General features: G+C 51.6%; 1 protein-coding gene across 1 annotated transcript in view; it reads left to right on the top strand.

Annotated features, from left to right (window-relative positions):
* SLC4A3 (solute carrier family 4 member 3) overlaps positions 1 to 15,981 on the top strand; it is a 33,555-nt gene extending 17,574 nt beyond the window's left edge. The window contains exons 7-23 of the mRNA XM_056496141.1: positions 12 to 163; positions 732 to 912; positions 1,459 to 1,594; positions 1,698 to 1,872; positions 2,268 to 2,364; positions 4,080 to 4,264; positions 5,825 to 6,038; positions 6,341 to 6,562; positions 6,889 to 7,037; positions 8,354 to 8,548; positions 9,001 to 9,207; positions 9,800 to 9,889; positions 11,508 to 11,674; positions 12,028 to 12,281; positions 12,509 to 12,678; positions 13,116 to 13,289; positions 14,010 to 15,981. Coding sequence (XP_056352116.1) covers positions 12 to 163; positions 732 to 912; positions 1,459 to 1,594; positions 1,698 to 1,872; positions 2,268 to 2,364; positions 4,080 to 4,264; positions 5,825 to 6,038; positions 6,341 to 6,562; positions 6,889 to 7,037; positions 8,354 to 8,548; positions 9,001 to 9,207; positions 9,800 to 9,889; positions 11,508 to 11,674; positions 12,028 to 12,281; positions 12,509 to 12,678; positions 13,116 to 13,289; positions 14,010 to 14,087 — 2,846 coding nt within the window. The 3' untranslated portion in view covers positions 14,088 to 15,981. The remainder of the gene's footprint in view (positions 1 to 11; positions 164 to 731; positions 913 to 1,458; positions 1,595 to 1,697; positions 1,873 to 2,267; positions 2,365 to 4,079; positions 4,265 to 5,824; positions 6,039 to 6,340; positions 6,563 to 6,888; positions 7,038 to 8,353; positions 8,549 to 9,000; positions 9,208 to 9,799; positions 9,890 to 11,507; positions 11,675 to 12,027; positions 12,282 to 12,508; positions 12,679 to 13,115; positions 13,290 to 14,009) is intronic.
* Positions 15,982 to 19,005: the final 3,024 nt, after the last annotated feature.

Raw genomic sequence — 19,005 nt, 5'->3', positions numbered from 1 at the left:
CCTGTCTTCAGGCCACCGCTTTGAAGATAACCCAGGTGTGAGGAGGCATCTGATGAAAAAACCATCTCGGAGTCAGATCACCAGGACAAGCAAAAAATTAGCATCAACTCCATCTGTCAAGAAAAAGAAGAAGAAGAAGAAGTTGGATAGAAAGCCTCACGAGGTATCCATATGCTGTCCTCCCACTCTTGTTCAGAAGCCATAAATCAGGACTAGAAACATGTAATTTATAATGTGATAAATATGTTTCAATATAAATAATTCTCTTGATGACCTTGAGGGTGATATTTCAAGCTATTATCCATTATCAGGAAAACTGAAAATACACTTTTTTCAATGTAAGTGGAGATTTCCCTGAAACCACAAAGCTTTGACCTTAGGAGAGACATTAAAAGTCACAGAAATGGTGATGTTGTAGAAGTTGGCAGCACAGTAACATCACTATCTCTGGTAAGTGTGGGAAATTTAGGGGGAAACCAAGAATAAGGCAGAGGACAAAATTGCCATATTTTGGTAGAAAGGGATGCAGCATTGCATCATTCTCTCCTTTCTACCCACACCAGGTGACTTGGAGCTTTCTGGTGCTCCATGAGCTGGTGGAAGTTCCTGCCCTGCTGTCAGTGATACTTACCCTGGCTGCTGCTGTGCAGTAAACCTCTGATTAAGCTATTTCAGGTTTGTTCCAGTAGCGCTCTGTATACATCTCATGTCCTTACTGTAATCCACACTAGGTGTTTGTGGAGCTGAATGAGCTGGTGGTGGATAAGAACCAGGAGATGCACTGGAGGGAGACAGCCCGCTGGATCAAGTTTGAGGAGAATGTGGAGGAGGATACAGCAAGGTGGGGGAAACCCCATGTGGCTTCACTGTCCTTCCGCAGTCTTTTGGAGCTCAGGAAGACTATTGCCCACGGTGAGTGAGCAAGAGCAGTCCAAGGTTTGTCCCTTGCTCTAGGACAAGTTTTGCTGGATAGCTTCTGTCACTGTTAGGCCCCTCACTGGAGGCATGAAACAGTGTCTGTGTCCAGGCTTCATATGGGGTCTGTGGAGACAGACTTCCTGCTGCCTGTTTAGCAGGGTTTGCATTAGCCCAAGGGTGCCTGTGTTGGTTCCATGCTCTGCTTCACCGGTCTCAGGCATATGGAAGCTGCAACTCCCAGCTGTGCCTTGGCCAGCAGGTCTTGGACCCATCTTTGGTGTGGAAAGGCAAATTTGGTCAGAGTGGGAAACTGAAATGAAAGGAGATACCAGAACTACCACTGCACCTTGGAGCTTTTGTGCTCTCTTGGGGAAAGGGTTTCCAGAAAGGACATGGGGCACTTGGACTTGGGCATTTCTCAGCTGAATCTGTACCCCAACCACAGCCTGGCTCCTGGTGGAACAGCTGTGTCCTCAGGGTGTGAATGCCATGGGAAGTGTTGCATTCTAGGAGCAGGGCTCTTCCCCTCATTGCTGACAGGTGCCGTCCTCCTCGACTTGGAGCAGACCACTCTGCCTGGCATTGCTCACCTCATGGTGGAGACCATGATCATCTCTGACCAGATCAGGGCAGAAGATCGAGCCAACGTGCTGCGTGCCCTGCTGCTGAAGCACAGGTGGGTGAACATGGACGTGGGCTCCCAGGGCTGGGGGTTATCTGTGAGCCCCTCCCAGGGGCACGGGAGGCAGCTCCTCTCATGGCCACCACTCTCCCCTCAGCCATCCTAATGATGAGAAAGAAGGCTTCTTCCCGAGGAACCATTCCAGCTCCAGCATGAACTCCATCGTGGGGAACCACCATCACAACCACACCACGGACACGTGCGTGCCCCTCATGGGGGAGGAGCGCATTGAGATGGCTGACCCCAAGGCCAACGAGACCGAGTGCAAGGAGGTGAGGGTCACCTGGGGGGTTACTGTGTCTTTTTGCACACTCTGGGGACAGCTGTTGGCCAATACCAGGCCATGGCACCCACCTCTGAGTCCCTTCATGGGGAAACCTTGTAATGTGAGGACTGAGCTCCCTGGATCACCTGGAGTGCTGGAAATCTGTCGCTGCGTTGTGATTTTGTTACCTGATTTTGGCTTTGCACTGTAAGCAGATGTCTGCTTGAGCATATAATGGCAGCAGCAGCCCTGTTACTTGCAGGGTGGCCTTTACTGTGAAGCAGGCAGTGGGTGTGCAGCCAAAGCAAGCCCAGCTGCATTTGTGCCAGCGGGGTGCAAGGCTGTGTAGGAGACCAAAGCATGGGGACTTCACCCTTACTTAATTGTATTTTTCCCTGACAGAAAAACCCACATCTTCATAACTCTGAGGGCCATCGTAAATACTTGAAGCTGATGGAGAAAATCCCTGAAGATGCAGAGGCCACAGTGGTCCTTGTGGGTAAGAGGTGGCATGTAGAGTCCCTCAGTGACTAGTGCAGATGCTGGTGTGGCTCCAGCTGTCTGTGCCCTCACTCCTGAGGGATATTTGGTTGTCTCATACATGTTCATCTGGGGACTGAGCCTGGTACACTCCCTCCTTTGGTGATGGTTCACATTCTGCTTGTGTATAGCAAATATATGGCCTGCTAGGGTAGTTCTTTTCCTAAATTAATAAAGAGGTTGATAGACACTGCTGTTGGGAACTGGGGCCCAACTTAGTGGTGTAAGTCCTGTCAGGCTCACAGAATGTCTGCTTTTGCAACTCTAGTAGTGCCTGAGGGACTGGTGGCCAAGCCATCACCCTGCCCTTTGACCATTGCTGCTCTCTGTGTGGCCTCTTTAACACCTTGCCAGCAGCTGGGCCCTGTCCCTGGCCAGTGTTGGCTGCTGGCTGTGTGTGCCAGCAAGCTTTGAGTTGACAGAAGCAGAGCCTGGCTGGTGGCAAGGTCTCAAGTATTGACTGTAGCACTACGAAGACATATTTCGCTGCACAGGAGGGCTATGAGCAGCCAGGCTTGAGCATCAGTGGGCTTGGTACCTTCTGACTGCAAGAGTATTCCTTCTTGGCACTTAGCTGACATTAACTTCTCAGCAAACCCTGCTATACTACAAGCAAAGTAAATGCCATTGTCTACCCAGTAGATTAAAAGCTCAGGCAAAGAGGCTTGGCAGCTCAACCAAACTGATGCTTAATCACAATGAGGCCAAATCAGGTTCATAAATGCACTTCTGAGGGCTCAAATAACTAAACATTGGCTTGTTTCTGATCTAAGGCTATGTCTTGGGATTTGCTTTGACTCTCAGAAGGCCCATATTTGCCAGCCTGACACAGAACACAGCCCTTTGCTGGACACGATGGCAGAAGGATCAGTAATAATGCCAGAGCAGTACCAGTATTCCATAAACATTTGTGTTCGGTGCGTGAAGGAAGCGGCTGGTGTGCTGGAGGATGCAGGAGTACTTCCCAATCTGTTAGGAACCAAGGAGACTGCCAAGCACTGATGAGATGCAGGCATTGTAAAACAAAATGCAGTTTGCACCTATGAGTCTTTAGAGCACTGACTTAGTTTTTCTTGAAAAAAAAAAAAAGTTTAGGAGTACAGGGTGCATACAAGATAAGAGAAGAAGCTCATAGCATCAGTGCTCAAGGAGGGAAGAACAGTGAGCCACTACCTATAGGCCCTTTAACCTGACATCCTTCTCAGCCAGGATAGTGGCAGAGCTAATATGGGATTCAATTAATAAAGAGCTAAAGAATATGAATGTAATTATTGCCAAGCAGTAAGGTTTATGGAAAATAGGTTATGTCAAGCAACCCTGATTTCGTTCTTTGATGAGAAGTTTGCTTGATAAAAGTAACGTGTAAGAGATTTCCTTCTATAAGTGGGAAACAATTTTCTGATTTAAACTTAGCCGCTTACGTGTAAGTGGAGCCCATCTGTAAGGGATTGATAATGGGCTAACTGGGAGGCTAAAGAAAGTAGCTTGTGAATGATCAGTGAAACACTTGGAGCAGTCCTCAGCTTGAAGATCAGTGCTGTGTCCATGGTCTGGAGAAAGTCCATGACTGCAGGGCTTGTAGGAACCTCCAGAAGCCCTGTCTCTGCTGTTAAAGGCAGCCTGGTACAGCTCACTCCAATCATTAACTCTGCTCCAAACATTGCCCCCTGGTAGGTTGTGTGCAGTTTCTGGAGCAGCCAACCATGGCCTTTGTCCGACTAAATGAGGCCGTCTTCCTGGAATCTGTCTTGGAGGTCCCAATCCCTGTCAGATTCATCTTCGTGCTGCTGGGACCTAGCCAGGCCAACATGGACTACCACGAAATTGGCCGCTCAATCTCCACCCTCATGTCAGACAAGGTGAGGAGCTGATGGGCAGTGATGCTGGGAGGGAGCTGTGCTGGCTCCTTAGAAGACAGTCCTGAGATGAGAGCTGTGCAAAGGCTCAGGTGGGGTAGGCAGGTGTGACCACCTGGGATTTTTAAGATCAGCCTGGCTTGGCCAAGTTAGAATGCTCCAGTGCAGAGGAAAGAGTAGGACAGACACTTACTTGGCTGGGACAAAGTGTGCTAGGCTGGGTGAGGAAAGGGACCATGTGTAAAAGCAGAAGAAAAGGATGATCCAGGGTTAGAGGAGCAATGCTCAGTCGACACATCACAGAGAGGTGGGGAGTCTGAGTGGTGCCTGTGACTATGGCACCTGGCCCAGACCACACTGACAAAAAAACCCAGCAGTTCCTGGAGACTGTTTTCAGGTGTTTGGATGGAGCTTTCTAGCTAAGTCCCAGGGCTGGAGCATCCATGCAGAGGAGGACATCCATATAGGAGAGATGAGGAGGCAGAAAGGTTTTTCTGCCAAGTAAGTGCGCTGCTAGAATTCCCTCATGTGTCTAGATGGCAGTGAAATTGATTATCTTGGTAAGGAATTAAATGCAAAGGAAAGACAATCTGAGCATCTGCTGCAAACATTCAGCACAAGAGCATCAGGGGTTCACAGGTCCTTTCTGCTGGTGCCAGGTAACTATAAAACAAGTAACAAACCTTCCTGTACTGCCACTATTGCACAACTTCCGCTGAACTGGAGACTAAAAGGCTCAATCAGAAAAAGTGCATTAGAGGCAGCAAGATTGAAAGATTCCTTCCTTGAAGTTGTGCAGGGCTCAGCTGAGAATGTGTTTTTAGCCAGAAGAGGTGAGGTGCCATTCCAGCTTCAGTGCTGTGTTTGTGGGCTGACCTCATTCGTTTGAGTCTCTGCTCCTCTTGCTGGAAGAGCAGAGCCAGCTGCTGCAGCCGAGGCTGGCCACAGCAAGGTTACACAGTCCTGGCGCCGTGGAGAGAGTACAGTATCATTTACATTGAAGCTGTGGCTCCAGGGAGTCTGTGTGCTGCAGGGACCTTTGCTGTCCCCTACCTCCTTTACAGGCTGTTCGCTCATTCATCATCCTCCAGCCTTTTCTCTGGAGGCATGTTCCAGAGGCAGTGCAGCACTTCCACCTGTTTGCCAGCACCTCCCTGCCTGGTCTCCTTAGTCCTTGCTTGCTAACCTGCTCTTGCTGTCAAAAATATCTCCCCTTTTCTGCCTGGTTTCCTTTGCATGGCTTCTCTTGTCCTGTAGATGCATATTTTCTCACTGTCTCCCATGTGGAGACTCCCAGGAGTCTCTTGTGCTCCCTGCTCAGGTCATGGTTCTTGTGCTTTATAACGGTGGTGCTTTAGGACTCTACCAGCTTCTCCCTCAAAACAGGAGGCGGGATTCAGGAGTGTGGGTCACAGAGTGGCAGTAGTGAGACAACTAGTGGATGGAGGGGCAGAATGTTACTCTAAAGGTCACAGCAAGCATTGTCTTTCCAGGCTGTAGGTAGCTGTGTCTAGTCTTGGTCTGAGCTTTCTCCCTCTCTCTTTTTCCCTACTTCTTTTCCAGCACTTCCATGAGGCTGCATACATGGCAGATGATCGCCAAGACCTCCTCAATGCAATCAATGAATTCTTGGATTGTAGCATTGTTATCCCCCCATCAGAGGTGGAGGGGAAAGACTTGCTCAAATCCATTGCCACCTTCCAGAAGTTGCTGCTGAAGAAGAGGAAGGAGAGGGAGCAGAAGTCCATGAAGGAGGGGACTGCTCAGGAAGCCAAAGGTCTCTCGTTTCACATTTGGGCAAGTTTGTGCTTAGTGCTCTGTGTGCCCCAGTGGGTCCTCCCCTCCCAGAGCCCGGCAGAGGGGTGAGCAAGGTTTGGCTCCTGGGGAGTGGGGAGCAGGGCAAGGGGAGCAGGACAGTGTCTGTGGGCAGCTCTGGTGTCTGGGGACAGCTGAGGCAGTGGGATGTGCTGTCACAGGGAGGCCACCTGGCTAGTCCTGCTCTATGAGGTACTGGGGAGAGGGGCAGCCCAAGGGCCCAGCTGTGTTCTTGCTGAAGCCCTGCCCTCCATGCACCTCCAGAGCTGTGTGAAGTGAAAGCTGAGGAAGAAGAGGAGGAAGCTGAGGACGACCCTTTGAAGCGAACCGGGATATTTTTTGGAGGTCTGGTTCGGGACATAAAGCGCAGGTACCCCAAATACCTCAGTGACATCAGAGACGCCTTGCACAGCCAGTGTCTCGCAGCCGTTCTCTTCATCTACTTTGCTGCTCTCTCTCCTGCCATCACCTTCGGGGGACTCCTAGGTAATGGGCCTGCTTTCTGGTCTACTCTTTGCACTCTGGGACACTGGCTGTGTCTGTGTGATGCCGGTCTGGGGTGGGCTTTGATGCTGTTTGCTCAGGGAGAATGGTAGTCTGTGCCTCAGCTGCTGCCTTGTTCCCTCCCTGCCATTTGGCCTCTCCAGCCTCGGCTGCCTGGGCTCCCTCTGTGCTCCCTGCCTAACACAGGGCACCTCTGACTGATGGGATGGAGACCTGCCTTCTGCCTGGAGCTGTGCAGCCTGCCTGTCTGTGGTGATGGTGCCTGTCCAGGCTACTGGACTGAACTCATACATTGTTCTCTTTCCCAGGAGAGAAGACTGAGGGTCTCATGGGTGTCTCCGAGCTGATCATCTCCACCTCGGTTTTAGGGATCCTCTTCTCTCTGCTTGGAGCCCAGCCACTCCTTGTCATTGGCTTCTCAGGGCCTCTGCTGGTGTTTGAAGAAGCTTTTTACAAGGTACATGTGAGGCAGTGTCTGTGCTTGGCACCTGCTCAACTCTCCTTGCTCTGGAGAGGGTGGCTGGCATTTCTCAGCTCTACAAAGGGTCTTTGTTAGTGTGAACTCTTTGAGTCCTTCCAGGCTGCTCTCAGCTCAGCCACGGCTGCCCTTGGCTCTGCTGACCCTTTGCAGGTCCCACTACAGGGACTTCTACCTCCTGTTGCTGTATCCATTATCCCTTGAGGTGTGACACTGATAATAGCACTCCTCTACGTGCTGACTGTGAGGAGAGCACTGTCCCCCAGCCCTGTGCTGTGGCTCATTGGCATAATGAGCACTTGTAGCTGCATCTAAAACTTTGTTGTCCTTTGAAGACTATTTCACCACTTTGCCTGTGTCCAGATTTCCTTTTATGAGAGCTCAATAACGTTCAGTGTACCACCTGTTTGGGGTGTGTCACATACATTACTCTCACCTCTGAGGATGAGCCCAAGGGTGTATGCAGAGGTATCCTGGGCAGCCAGGATGGATATATTTCTTTCTCAAGTAGCATGACCTCTTTGCTCTTGAAAGCATCCCTGTATCTTCAAGTACCTTCAAGTAGTAGATCTAATTCTTCTCCTTTTCTGTCTGTATCTTTGAAAAAGCGTGGTTTTTTTCTACAGCTGGATTTTCACCTTGTCAAGAGTTCGGAGCTGGTGATGTTATTGCAGAGTGGCAATTTCTGTGCTCTCCTGTGACTGCACTTCTCACTGACTGCTTTTGCTTTGTCCAGTCACTGTACAGAGGAGTACCTCTGCCTGTGGTGTTACTGAGGAAGGCTGCAAAGGGAGGGATGTGATTTGTCCCAGAAATAGTTGGTGTGTGTGGATGAGCAGTGGCAGTGGGATGGTCTCCTCTGTGGTGACAGCCTGGGGGTTTTTCTCCACACACATACAAGTGTCCCAACGCAAGGTGCTGTCTGAGATTGTGGCCTTTGTGCAGTGGGATGTGAGCAGGATGCTCAGGATCTCCTTTGTAGGGAGCAGACTTGTGCTGTTGAGTGCATGGAGCAATGGGTGGGATGGGGAGCGTTATGCACGGGCTGGCTTCAGCAGAGCATGAAGGAGGTTCAAAGACTTGAGCAATAAAGACCTGCTTGGTGTGACCTATCAGGTGCTAATGCAAAGTCTGCAAATTCACCTGTGATTCTAGCCATGAATTCACTGATTCTGTGCTGGATGCCCGAGCAGATGTAGATGCTTTTTTCCAGGACAGTCTTTGATCTTAATGGGGAGTGGATGCAGGAAGCAGCCTGGGGAGCCATGAGTAACTCCTTCCCCTTTCCTTTTCAGTTCTGCCAGACACAGGGCATTGAGTATCTGACAGGCAGAGTGTGGATTGGTTTGTGGCTCATCGTCTTCATCTTCATTATCGTGGCAGCAGAAGGAAGCTTCTTGGTGCGCTACATCTCGCCCTTCACCCAGGAGATTTTTGCTTTCCTCATCTCCCTCATCTTTATCTATGAGACCTTCTACAAACTGTACAAGGTGAACCTTCCCTGGGGAGATGGGCTGCTGCATCTCTTAATCCCTCAGGAAACTGCTGCTTTAGCACACAGGAGGCGAGGGAGCAGGGCCAGCTCAGCCACAACCTTCTTAGACATTCTGCAGAGCAGTTCTTTGCTGGTCTCATGGCTCAGCCCAGCTGGCTCCTGTGCCACCACAGAGGGTGGCAGGAAGAGCCCTAATGTCTCTCTCCCCTTCTCTTCCTGCAGGAGACATTAAAGAGGGGCCACTTTTCTCTCCCCAGCCCTCTCCAGCTGGGTAGGTTGCGAGGCGAGGTGACGGATGCTGGGATTGTCCATGCCCACCATCTACTGCCCTCCCCTTCTCCACAGAGCAGGACACCTCCGCTTCCCCCTGCCCCCAGTAGTGACAGTGCCCCCGGCCCCTCCTTGCAACTCCTTGTAACTTGTCTGCTGCTTCTCTCACCTGCTCAGGTGTTTGCAGAACATCCTTTGCTGAAGTTCTACCCACCAAGCGTGCAGAGCAGCGTGAATGCCAGCGTGCTCCCCACGGATGCCGTGTCTCTGGGAACCAGGATGCAGCCCAACACTGCTCTGCTCTCCCTCATCCTCATGCTCGGCACTTTCTTCATTGCCTTCTTTATGCGCAAGTTCAAGAACAGCCGCTTCTTAGGAGGAAAGGTGAGACCTTCGTGGGATTCACATCCTAAGGACAAGGGACATGCCAGACAAATAATGCTTATGGCTACAGACCTTTATTCTCCAGAACACTTGCACATCCTCCAGAGAAACACCAGAAATCCTTTAAATACCTTGCAGGAGGGATGGTAGCCTTCCCTAGGGTGCAGATAAGAGCTGACTGTTGATGATGGTATCTGCACTGTCCTGCTCCAGTGAAGCTTGCTGGAAAGTCCTCTGGACCTTGGGAAAGCTCCTTGGGCTGGGTACAAGTCTGTTAAACTAGAATATAAGAAGAAGAGCTTACAGCTTTTTCTCTTTGGGCATTTCTCTGTGTGCAGGGTATCTGTGTAATACCTGGAGCACTGTCCAAATAGGCCAGCAGGAGCAATTAGCCAGTCATTTGAGAGCATGTTATGTGGGCAGTGGGATGCACAGCCCCATGGGTCAAGTCTGGATTTCCTTGCCCTGCGCATCAGCAGTGCTCAGGTTTGGAGTGGTGCTTGGCCCCTTCTGGGGCTTCTCTTTGCCATAGCAGGATGCATGCCTGAAGCTGGCCTGTTCCTTTTGATAATGACAGGTCTGTGTTCTGCAGGCACGGCGGATCATCGGAGACTTTGGGATCCCCATCTCCATCCTGGTCATGGTGCTGGTGGATTACACCATCACTGACACATACACACAGGTAGGTGCCAGCACTGCCCTCACAGCCTCTCCTGCAGCCCAGCAGTGATCCCCGTGGCACTGGGCTGCTCTTGTGCAATGGAAATTTGTATTTCCTGCCTCTTTAGTCATAACAGCACAAAGCAAACAGAAACATTCTCCTCATCCTCACTCCCACGTTGAAGGGAAGCTCCAAGGGTCTTGGTGAGACTGAGACCAGAGCTACAGGGACTGGAGTGCCCTGGTATCCCTCTGGTCTTCCAGCTGTTGGTAGGGAAGGGCTTAGGGGCTTTAGGGAGATTCAGTTCATTCCTTTTTTGTATCTCCAAACACTTACAGTCAATCAACAAGACATAAACTGTTTATGCACACTGTAGAAGGTGGCATGTAGAATGGTTTCAGTGTCATGAGTTTTGTACTCAACATACTTATTCTTAACTGTAGGATACTGATATTTTGATCACTTTATCTCAAACACAATTTTTTTCCCCAGTTCATGCACAAACTCAAGTTTGGTAACTTCATGTTATTGAACAAACATATCTCACAGGGTTCATTTTTTCTCCTTTTTCAGAAGATATGGAATTATATATTTTTGTTTTATTTGTTTGTTTTTTTGTTGTGGGGTTTTTTTGGTTTTTTTTTGGTTTTTTTTGGTTTTTTTTTGTTTTTTTTGCTAAGATTGGGAAGAGGGTGAAAAGTATTTCCTGTTCATCATGCAAGCTTTTTTATCAAAACAGCCCAAGGCTTGGTGGAATCCAAATGCATTTTTATTCATTTGAATTTCAATGAAAAACTTCAATCTATCAGACGTTAGTAAAATCATGCACTTTGTTACATTCTTTTCATACCCTTCTACACTTCTACAGTTAATATCAAAAGCATTATCATTTTAGTATTAACTCAGCATATGTACAAAGCTTTCCGAGAAAATGGTGCTTAGTTACACAGCTTAACTCAAGGACAAACATTCCAGAAATATTATTCATACTTAGGCTGATTAACATAAATGCAAATCATAAACTCTGCCTGCAGTGCAGATAGCAGAAATTGCTGTAGAGAGTACAGAGCCAAGGGTTCAAATGCTGATGAACGCAGGGTCAGGATGATTTACAGCTAGGAGTCTGTGTGGTCTGATGGGAGCACAAACATGATATTCCCTCTGAACATGGTCAGGGTGAGGTCATTTCCATAGAATGTGGCCACTTCTGGGGTTTGCACTGTAAAAACAATGCTGTAAAAGGTCTCAGAAATGCCTTGGAAAGTCTGGAAAGCCACCTCTGAAACTGGTGGACAGTTCAGAACACTTAATTGGTCCAAGCAGAGATCAAGGAGCATTTTCACCATGGTCTGCAAGGACTGACATGGGGGCAAGGTTCCTGAGGGAAGATACTTCCTTGGTCTCTTGGAAAAAAATGAAGGGAATTTAAGTAGCTGAAAGGAAATGACACAGGCTCATGTTAAGGAACATGGTTTTTTTTTTTGCACTGGAGGGGATTATCCATGAGAAAGTCCTGCTCAGTTCAGGGTGGCTTATCCCATCATCTGAGGCATTCAGACCAGGGAGAGCAGGAGGATCTGTGGCTGTGAGCTTGTTTGTATTAATAAGTAACTGCTGGGTTTTGCAACTACACCACCAGAAGCTGAATGTCCCCTCTGGCCTGTCGGTCACATCCCCTCACAAGCGTGGCTGGTTCATCCACCCCATGGGCAGTAGTGGGACCTTTCCGCTGTGGATGATGTTTGCCTCTGCCATCCCTGCCCTCCTGGTCTTCATTCTTATCTTCATGGAGACACAGATCACTACGTGAGTACCTCCCCCTCCAACCTCAATCACTGCTAACCCCTAGACAGGCAAGGCCAGCATGGGTGCTGGTTCACTTGGAGATGCAACAGACATCCCAGAGGAACAGCAAGAACAGGATCCTGGCCATTTCAGAGTGTACCTTGGTTTCTCCCATCATCTTTTTGCTCCCCTCTTGGCATATGGTGTGGTGGAGACCTGCCTCAGACAAGCACAGGAGGAAACTCCTAACCTGAGGCTGACAGTCAGGATCCCCCTCCTCAGCCATCTTCTTGTTATCCCCATGTGTGCTGTCTCCAGAGAGCTGCAGTGCTGTCCCTGGGCCTTGCACTGAGCCAGGTTCTATTTTCTTTCAGGCTGATTGTTAGCAAGAAGGAGAGGAAGTTGCTGAAAGGCTCTGGCTTCCACCTGGACCTGCTGCTGATTGGCACGATGGGGGGGCTTTGCGCTCTGTTCGGGCTGCCCTGGCTGACGGCAGCCACAGTGCGCTCCGTCACGCACGTCAACGCCCTGACTGTCATGAGCAAGGCCATCGCGCCCGGGGAGAAGCCCAGGATCGAGGAGGTGAAGGAGCAGCGTGTCACTGGAGTGCTTATTGCTGCTCTCGTTGGTGAGCCTCTGCTCAGGGAGCAAGGGAGGGGAGAGGGCAGCACCAAGCACTGGAATCTCTGTCCCTGCCCCGTGGGCCTGTGTGTGCTCTGCCTGCTCACTGCAGGACTGCCCAACCTGCCCATTTTGAGCTTCCTTTCCCTTGACCCCAGGGCGTAGAGGAGGTGGGAGAGGGAGGGAGGCTGAGGTGCGTTGTGGACACACGTGCCCTGAGCTGTGTCTGTGCAGGTCTGTCCATTGTGATGGGGAACATGCTGCGGCAGATCCCCCTGGCCGTGCTCTTCGGCATCTTCCTCTACATGGGGGTTACATCGCTCACTGGCATCCAGCTCTACGAGCGCCTGCTCCTCATCTTCATGCCATCCAAGCACCACCCTGACCACATCTACGTTGTCAAGGTGAGCAAAGGCAGGTTGCACAGAACCAGGTAATGAGGAGAAGATGAGCAGAAGAGGGGAGGATAGTATTTTGCTAGAGTGATACTTGGCTTGGCTGCAAGTTTGTGCTGAGAAGTAAATGCAAGGCGTGCACAGAGGTGGCGCAATGCTGGTAGGCTGCTCACAGGAGTGTATTGCCAGGATATTGTGTGGATGGACAGACAGTTTGTAGGAGTGATGCGCTGCTTGAGGGGGTGGAGGGACACTGCAGTGCCAGGTTGCACAGAGGCTGATGGGTTATGGAGTTCTGCCTGGCTGTAGAGTAAAGGCAGGTCGAATCTGCAGCAGCAGGTACTCTGCTATACTATGCTATTGCAGAAGAGTTTTGTTTTGCCAGTTGGGCCTTTGTTAATCTGTGTGGAAAGATAATGTGTTCTTAGACTGGATTTACCTACTAGGTGAAGACCTGGAGAATGAATCTCTTCACCTGCATTCAACTGGCCTGCATTGTGCTGCTCTGGGTGGTGAAATCTACAGTGGCATCGCTGGCCTTCCCCTTTGTCCTGATCATGACAGTGCCATTGCGACGCTTCGTGCTGCCCCGCTTCTTCCATGACAGGGAGCTCAAAGCGGTGAGCAGACAGCTGTCCTCAGTCTAGCTTACAACACTGGAGTGAGATTGAGGAGGTTTGGCAGCCTGAAAGGCTGGGGGATCATGGGCCAGCAAAGCCTTGAGGATCCTTGCTCAACAGCAGAAAGTGGGTGGATGGCTTCCTTGGATCTTGTAGCCCTGGGAGTGCAGTATGAGATGGATGGGCAGCCTGGGGCAAGTAAACAGGTTCCTACCAGGCAGAGGCCTGGAATAAGGATTTCCCCTTCCATCTTGTGGCTGATTCATCAAGAAACACACCAATTCCCCACTGAACCCGTAGCAAGAACAGCCCAGCAGCACATCAGAGCCTATGGCTGTTGGTGCTTCAGCACGTAACCACAGTGCCAGGGTCCTGGCAGCTCTTCAAGAGCTGGCAGTGTCTCTGCTGCCGTCAACATCCTGAGCTTTTGTTGGAGAGCCTGGAGTAGCACCCAGAAGTGAGTGCTGCCAGCAGGGGGAGAGGAAGGAGCTGCAGGACCAAAGCCCCGGGCATTAGAATAGAAAGGGCATCGGGCTGGGCACGCATGGATGGGCATGAGGGTTTAAAGAAGGAGCCTGCTGGGGGGAGGGGAAGGAAAAAGAGCTTTGCTTTTCACAGCCCAGCTGACTGGGTTGCTGTGTGCTGATCCCTCTGTGCCAGACTTGACCCCACACTGGGGGCAGCTGTGGCCTTCATAGCCTGGTCTCTGCCTCTTCCCAGCTGGACTCGGAGGATGCGGAGCCCAATTTCGATGAGGATGGCCGGGACGAATACAACGAGCTGCACATGCCTGTGTGAGCTGGGAGCTGCCCTCCCTGCTCCGAGACGGGTGGCTCGCGCCTGCTCACCCCTCCCAAGAACTAACTGGAGACTTGCTGTGAGTCACACTGTCTCCTGCCTGGACCAATGAATGGCTGTTCCATAGCCCTGCAGGATGCAGCCCTGGCTCTGGCTGCCCCATTGCTCCCTCAGCAGAGGCTGTGAGTCTCTCTCCTCTTGGACCTGGTGGGCTGAGAGATGCCTCTCACATCCCAAAGCTGTGTGGGTCCTGAGTGCTCAAGGGTCAGGGGTCTGTCCCCTCCCTGCTGGAGGCAGCCTGTGCCTGGTCTCCAGGTGGTTAAGGGGAACCATGCCAGCTGGTGCCACTCCATTCCCCTCCACTACCATGACGCTTGGGTAGCTCAGCACACGACACTGAGCATTCACAGGAATGGGCTAGAAGCTGCCTCTTCTCCCAGGCCAGTAATCTCCTTATTCAGCTGGCAGATGCCTTGCTCCTGCTCCTTCTGCCCCCTTCTAGGAGTGCTCACACAAGGCCTCTGCCACAGCTACTGGCCTAAGGGGCTGCTGCAGCCTGGCAGAGAGGCAAACAGGGACTGGCACCCTGGCCCAGTCCTCCAGACCACCTTCTGTCCAGTCACCTTCCCACATGACAGTTTTCAGCTCTTGCTGAAGAGGCTGTTTGGCTCCAATCCCTCTTCAATTTTCCCAGGCAAACTGCATAGGGAGGGAAGGCTGGAGACAGACAGGTGTCCTGAAACCTTCAATGCTTGCCCTCTTGCAGGAACTAAGAGGAGTCCTCTGACATTCTGCACCTCCACAGAGGTTGCAGGAGTAAACACTCATCACAGGACTGTATCCCAGTTCCTGATCCCCAATTCCTGTCTGAGAACAAACCTTATTTAAGAAGCTATACAAGAAATGTAGTGCTGGAGCACAAAACAGTCCTTTGGGTCCCCTCCCTTTCCCTGTGCAGTGATCCACTGAGTCTGGCTCCCTGCAAGCCTACAAGAAGGTCACTGAAACCCCAGCCCCAGTTTAGCTGCCATACTGAGATCACCTTTCACACCCAGCAGTGCCCTCCAGGTGGGAAGGAGCAGCACTCAGGGTGCCCAGCACTCAGCCCCTATCGCCTCTCGGCAGCTCCACAGAATCTTAGAATGCCTCAGGTTGGAAGAGACCACAGTGGATCATCTGGTTCAACCTCTTTGCCCAAGCAGAGTCACCCCAGAGCACATGGCACAGGATTGTATCCAGACAGTTCTGCAATATCTCCAGTGAGGGAGACTCCATAACCTCTCTGGACAACCTGTTCCAGTACTCAGTCACTGTTCAGTAAAGTTCTTCCTTGTGTTCAGGTGAGACTTGCTGTGCATCACACCTTTCCACCTGACAGAGCTGTTTGCTGGGGTGTCCCTGAGCCTGCAGCCTTTGTTCAAAACTGACCCAGAAACTGTTTGATGGTGCCCTCGCTGTCCCTGGAAACTCAAAGAGTAGTGCCAGAAGAGAAAGGCAGCCCAGCCTCTTCCTAATGGTCAGAGCTGGACTGGTCTTCCAGGGGAAGCTGGGATGCTCACTTCATCGTTCGATCTGGGAGACGACGCTGCCCCATTCCCACTTGCCAGCCTGGCTCCTGCGAGAGATGGTGGGTGCTTCATTACCAGGAGGGTCCAATGCCTTCCTCGGGAGGCTGCAGAAATATCCCTTCACAGAAAGGAGCCTCCCCTGCAGCAGGTCCTGCCCACAGCCTGGCCCCCCTACAGGGCCCGGGGCGGAGAGACGAGTGTCTCTGTGTGTCTGTGGCCGTGTGTGTCCTGTCCTCCCTGTGTAGTGTAGGAGGCCTGTTGTTTCTGTGCATTGTGACTCCTCTGACTGTAGTGGAAACAGCTACACCAATAAACTCTTCACAGGAGCTGTGCCTCTGGCTCTACGCTTTCATTTTTATTGCCAATGGCAATACATTAAATGGATTGAAATTCCCCAGCACAGAACTTCCTTTCCCACCATAGCCAGCAAGGTAGCAAGCCCCAGCTGGAGCAAGGACTGTCACCATGTTACCCACTATCAGCAGGGAGGTGGGCTTTCTATCATCATCATCATCAAGCAGAGTGGTTATTGTGGACTCAGCCTCCACACTGGTTGCTAGAAACAGGAGGCTGAGCCCTGCATTTAACCAGAATCACATTTTCTTGCCTGTTTGCATCCATATATATGTGCATGCTTGTGCCAGCGTGCTCAGCAGCACTCGGTGCCCATCTCTGTGCAGTCTGTAGCCACATGCCAAATGGGAGGCCCATGGGCTGAGCACAGAAGAAAATCTCATTAAACACGTTCTTTCCATGCTTTCTTCCCAGGCAAGAGCTGAGCCAGGTCCCTGTGAGCTACTGGCTGCCTGCAGCCCTTGCTGATGGGTTGGGTGTCCTCCAGTCCTGCTCTCTAGGGTGCTGCTGCTGGGAGAAGGTGGAAGTTCCACCACCCATGGTCAGTCACTGGCTGCTCCAGGGGCTGCCTGCTGAGGCAGAGGTAGAGGGCTGAACCTGCCCAGGTACACAGGTGGTGGCCATCCTGTTTCTGAGCCGGCTGTGCTGTGGGGCAGGCAGTGCCTGGCCTTTCAGCACCCTCTCCAGGGCCTGGCAGCGCTGCAGAACCTGCAGGAGAGAAATCAGTGTGGGTGCCTGTCTCCTGAGCATTCAGTTGGGCTGGATGGGAGAATCCATGACCCACAGGCTGCTCTGCCATGTTAGGAAACACTCCCTCTCCCATTCCCCACTCCTCAGCTCTCCTCCCTCACATCTCAATGTCTGAACTAGCAGGCCATTGGTTTGGACTGGAGAGATTATGGCTGTACCCAGTCCCACAAGATTCTCGTCTCCCCCTGGATGTCCAGCTTTTTATGTGCAGCACCCCGGACCACAGCAGTGCCCCCACCCACCCTGGTGTGCAGACCAGGGAGCACAAGGGACAATAGTTGTGTATGAAGGCCCAAGAGCAGCCCCAGCTCAGGGGTTCTGGGTCCTGCTCGCTGCTGTAGATGCTGAGGACCACACTCAGCAAGTGCTGAACATTGGTGACCTTGCACATCCCTGCCATGGCCCCAGCCCAGTGCTCTCTATCTCCCACCCTCCATCTACCTCCCCTTCATGTCACTCGAAAGGAGGGACTCACCAGCCCCAGGAGAAGCATCAGGGAGAGAAGAAAGGGCTGAGCAGGGCCGTGCTGACCACCAGGGGAGGAGCCTGCCCTCCTCAGGCATGGACGCAAACCTTCCTCCCCATGGGAACAGCAGGTTTGGACGTGTCCCTTGTGCTGCAGCCAGCGTTTCCCAGTTGCCAGGTCACAGACATTGCCACAGAACTACAGGACAGAGATGAAGCTCTGTCCAGCTCTCCTCCCTCACACAGATCTTAGCAAAGGCTATTTTTCTAGTAGGGATGTCTGAATCCTGGGCACAAGCTTGGACAGCATGTTTCTGCAATACAGGTGAGTGCTCCTGTAGTCTGTCTGACCTTCACTCCTTTGCCCTGGGAGGTTTGCTCCTGGCTGCTGCCCTGTGCCCCTGCCCCATCCCTCCCAGCACATCTCCCTCAAGGCTCTCCAGCCCTCTGCCTCTCTGAGGTGCCTGTGCTGGGACTGGTCTCCAAAGGGACTCTTTGCAGAAGTCATGGAGGCATTTCTGGGACAATTCTGTGTTCCAGGAAGCAAGGTTCCCCTGACCAGGTGCATACTTTGGCTGGAATGCACCTGGTCACAAGCTGCTGTCTCGTTCTGCAGAGATGGCTCTCATGAGCTCCCATGCAGAGAGGGAGCAATGCTGCTGTGAGGTGTGGGCAGGGAAGGCTCAGCCTGAGCTCTGAAATGTGACTGCCAAAGCTTCTTCCCTGCAGGGTGCAGCAAGGAAGTGGGCTGGCACCCATGAGTGTCCTGTGTGGCTCAGAGGGGGCCATGCAGGAGTCAGAACAAGGAGAAGTGCTAAGCATCTGTCCTGCACAACATTCCCCATCTCTCCTGCCACTTTGTTCTGTGACCCCCTGGGCTGCCAGATGTGATCTTGTCATTGAGCAGGACAGGAGGGTAATCCTCACATGATTTCTGCAGAGAAGGGAGGACCTTGTGATCTCTGCTGCAGGAGCCCAGCTGGATGATTTCCTTCATCCATCAGCCTAGTGTCCCTGGAGGATGTCCCCCCCTCCAGCACACAGCGTACAGCAACCTCACTGGGGCTGGGAGAGGCTGGGGCGTGGCTGCTTCCTGCTGTGCCATCTGTACTCAGTGAGTACAGATGGCCAGATGCTGGGGCCAGCTACTGGTGCTCTGAACTGGGGCTGCACTCACTTTTCAGCCCTGGAGGTGTTAGCACAGCCTTGCTTGCTTTTTTCCTTCGCTAGTCCAGGAGCACAGCATTTCAGGTTGCCTCTAGGAACTTATAAGGGACAAGCACAACAAAAGAGGGCAGGAATTGGCATCAGTTTGGCTGCAGGTGCACAGCCAAAGAAGAGCTCTCTCCTTCAGCACAAAAATGATTTTGCAAGCTGAAACTGTGCAGGCAAGATCAGGAAGAGGAAATGTGCATGGCTTAGGCTACCAGCACCCATCAGCAGAATTCAGCCACAGCCAGGGGTAGTGATATGACACCATTTAACCTCCTTGCTCGCTTGGGTTGCTGGTTGTGAAGGAGACAAAGAGCTCCCCTGGCAAAACAGCCCAGTCTGGGCATTGCCAACACCACAGCTGCCTGACATACTTTCTACAGCATGAATCACATAGTAATGGTATCTGCAAGCAAAGCCCTGCTTATGCATTTAGTCGAGCAGAATCCACAAAGCTGCTTGTAGCAGAGTCATCTGCGACCTCCACAGCAATGTGCCATTAATAGCAAGGTTTGGTCTGGGTCAAACAAAAGCAGAGCAGACTTAATAGGAGAGGAAATGAGGTGGAT

This window comes from Oenanthe melanoleuca, chromosome 7 (assembly GCF_029582105.1).
Source record: "Oenanthe melanoleuca isolate GR-GAL-2019-014 chromosome 7, OMel1.0, whole genome shotgun sequence".
Lineage (NCBI taxonomy): Eukaryota > Metazoa > Chordata > Aves > Passeriformes > Muscicapidae > Oenanthe > Oenanthe melanoleuca.
The sequence above is the reverse complement of the archived record's forward strand: the minus strand, read 5'-3'. Positions and strand labels throughout refer to the sequence as shown.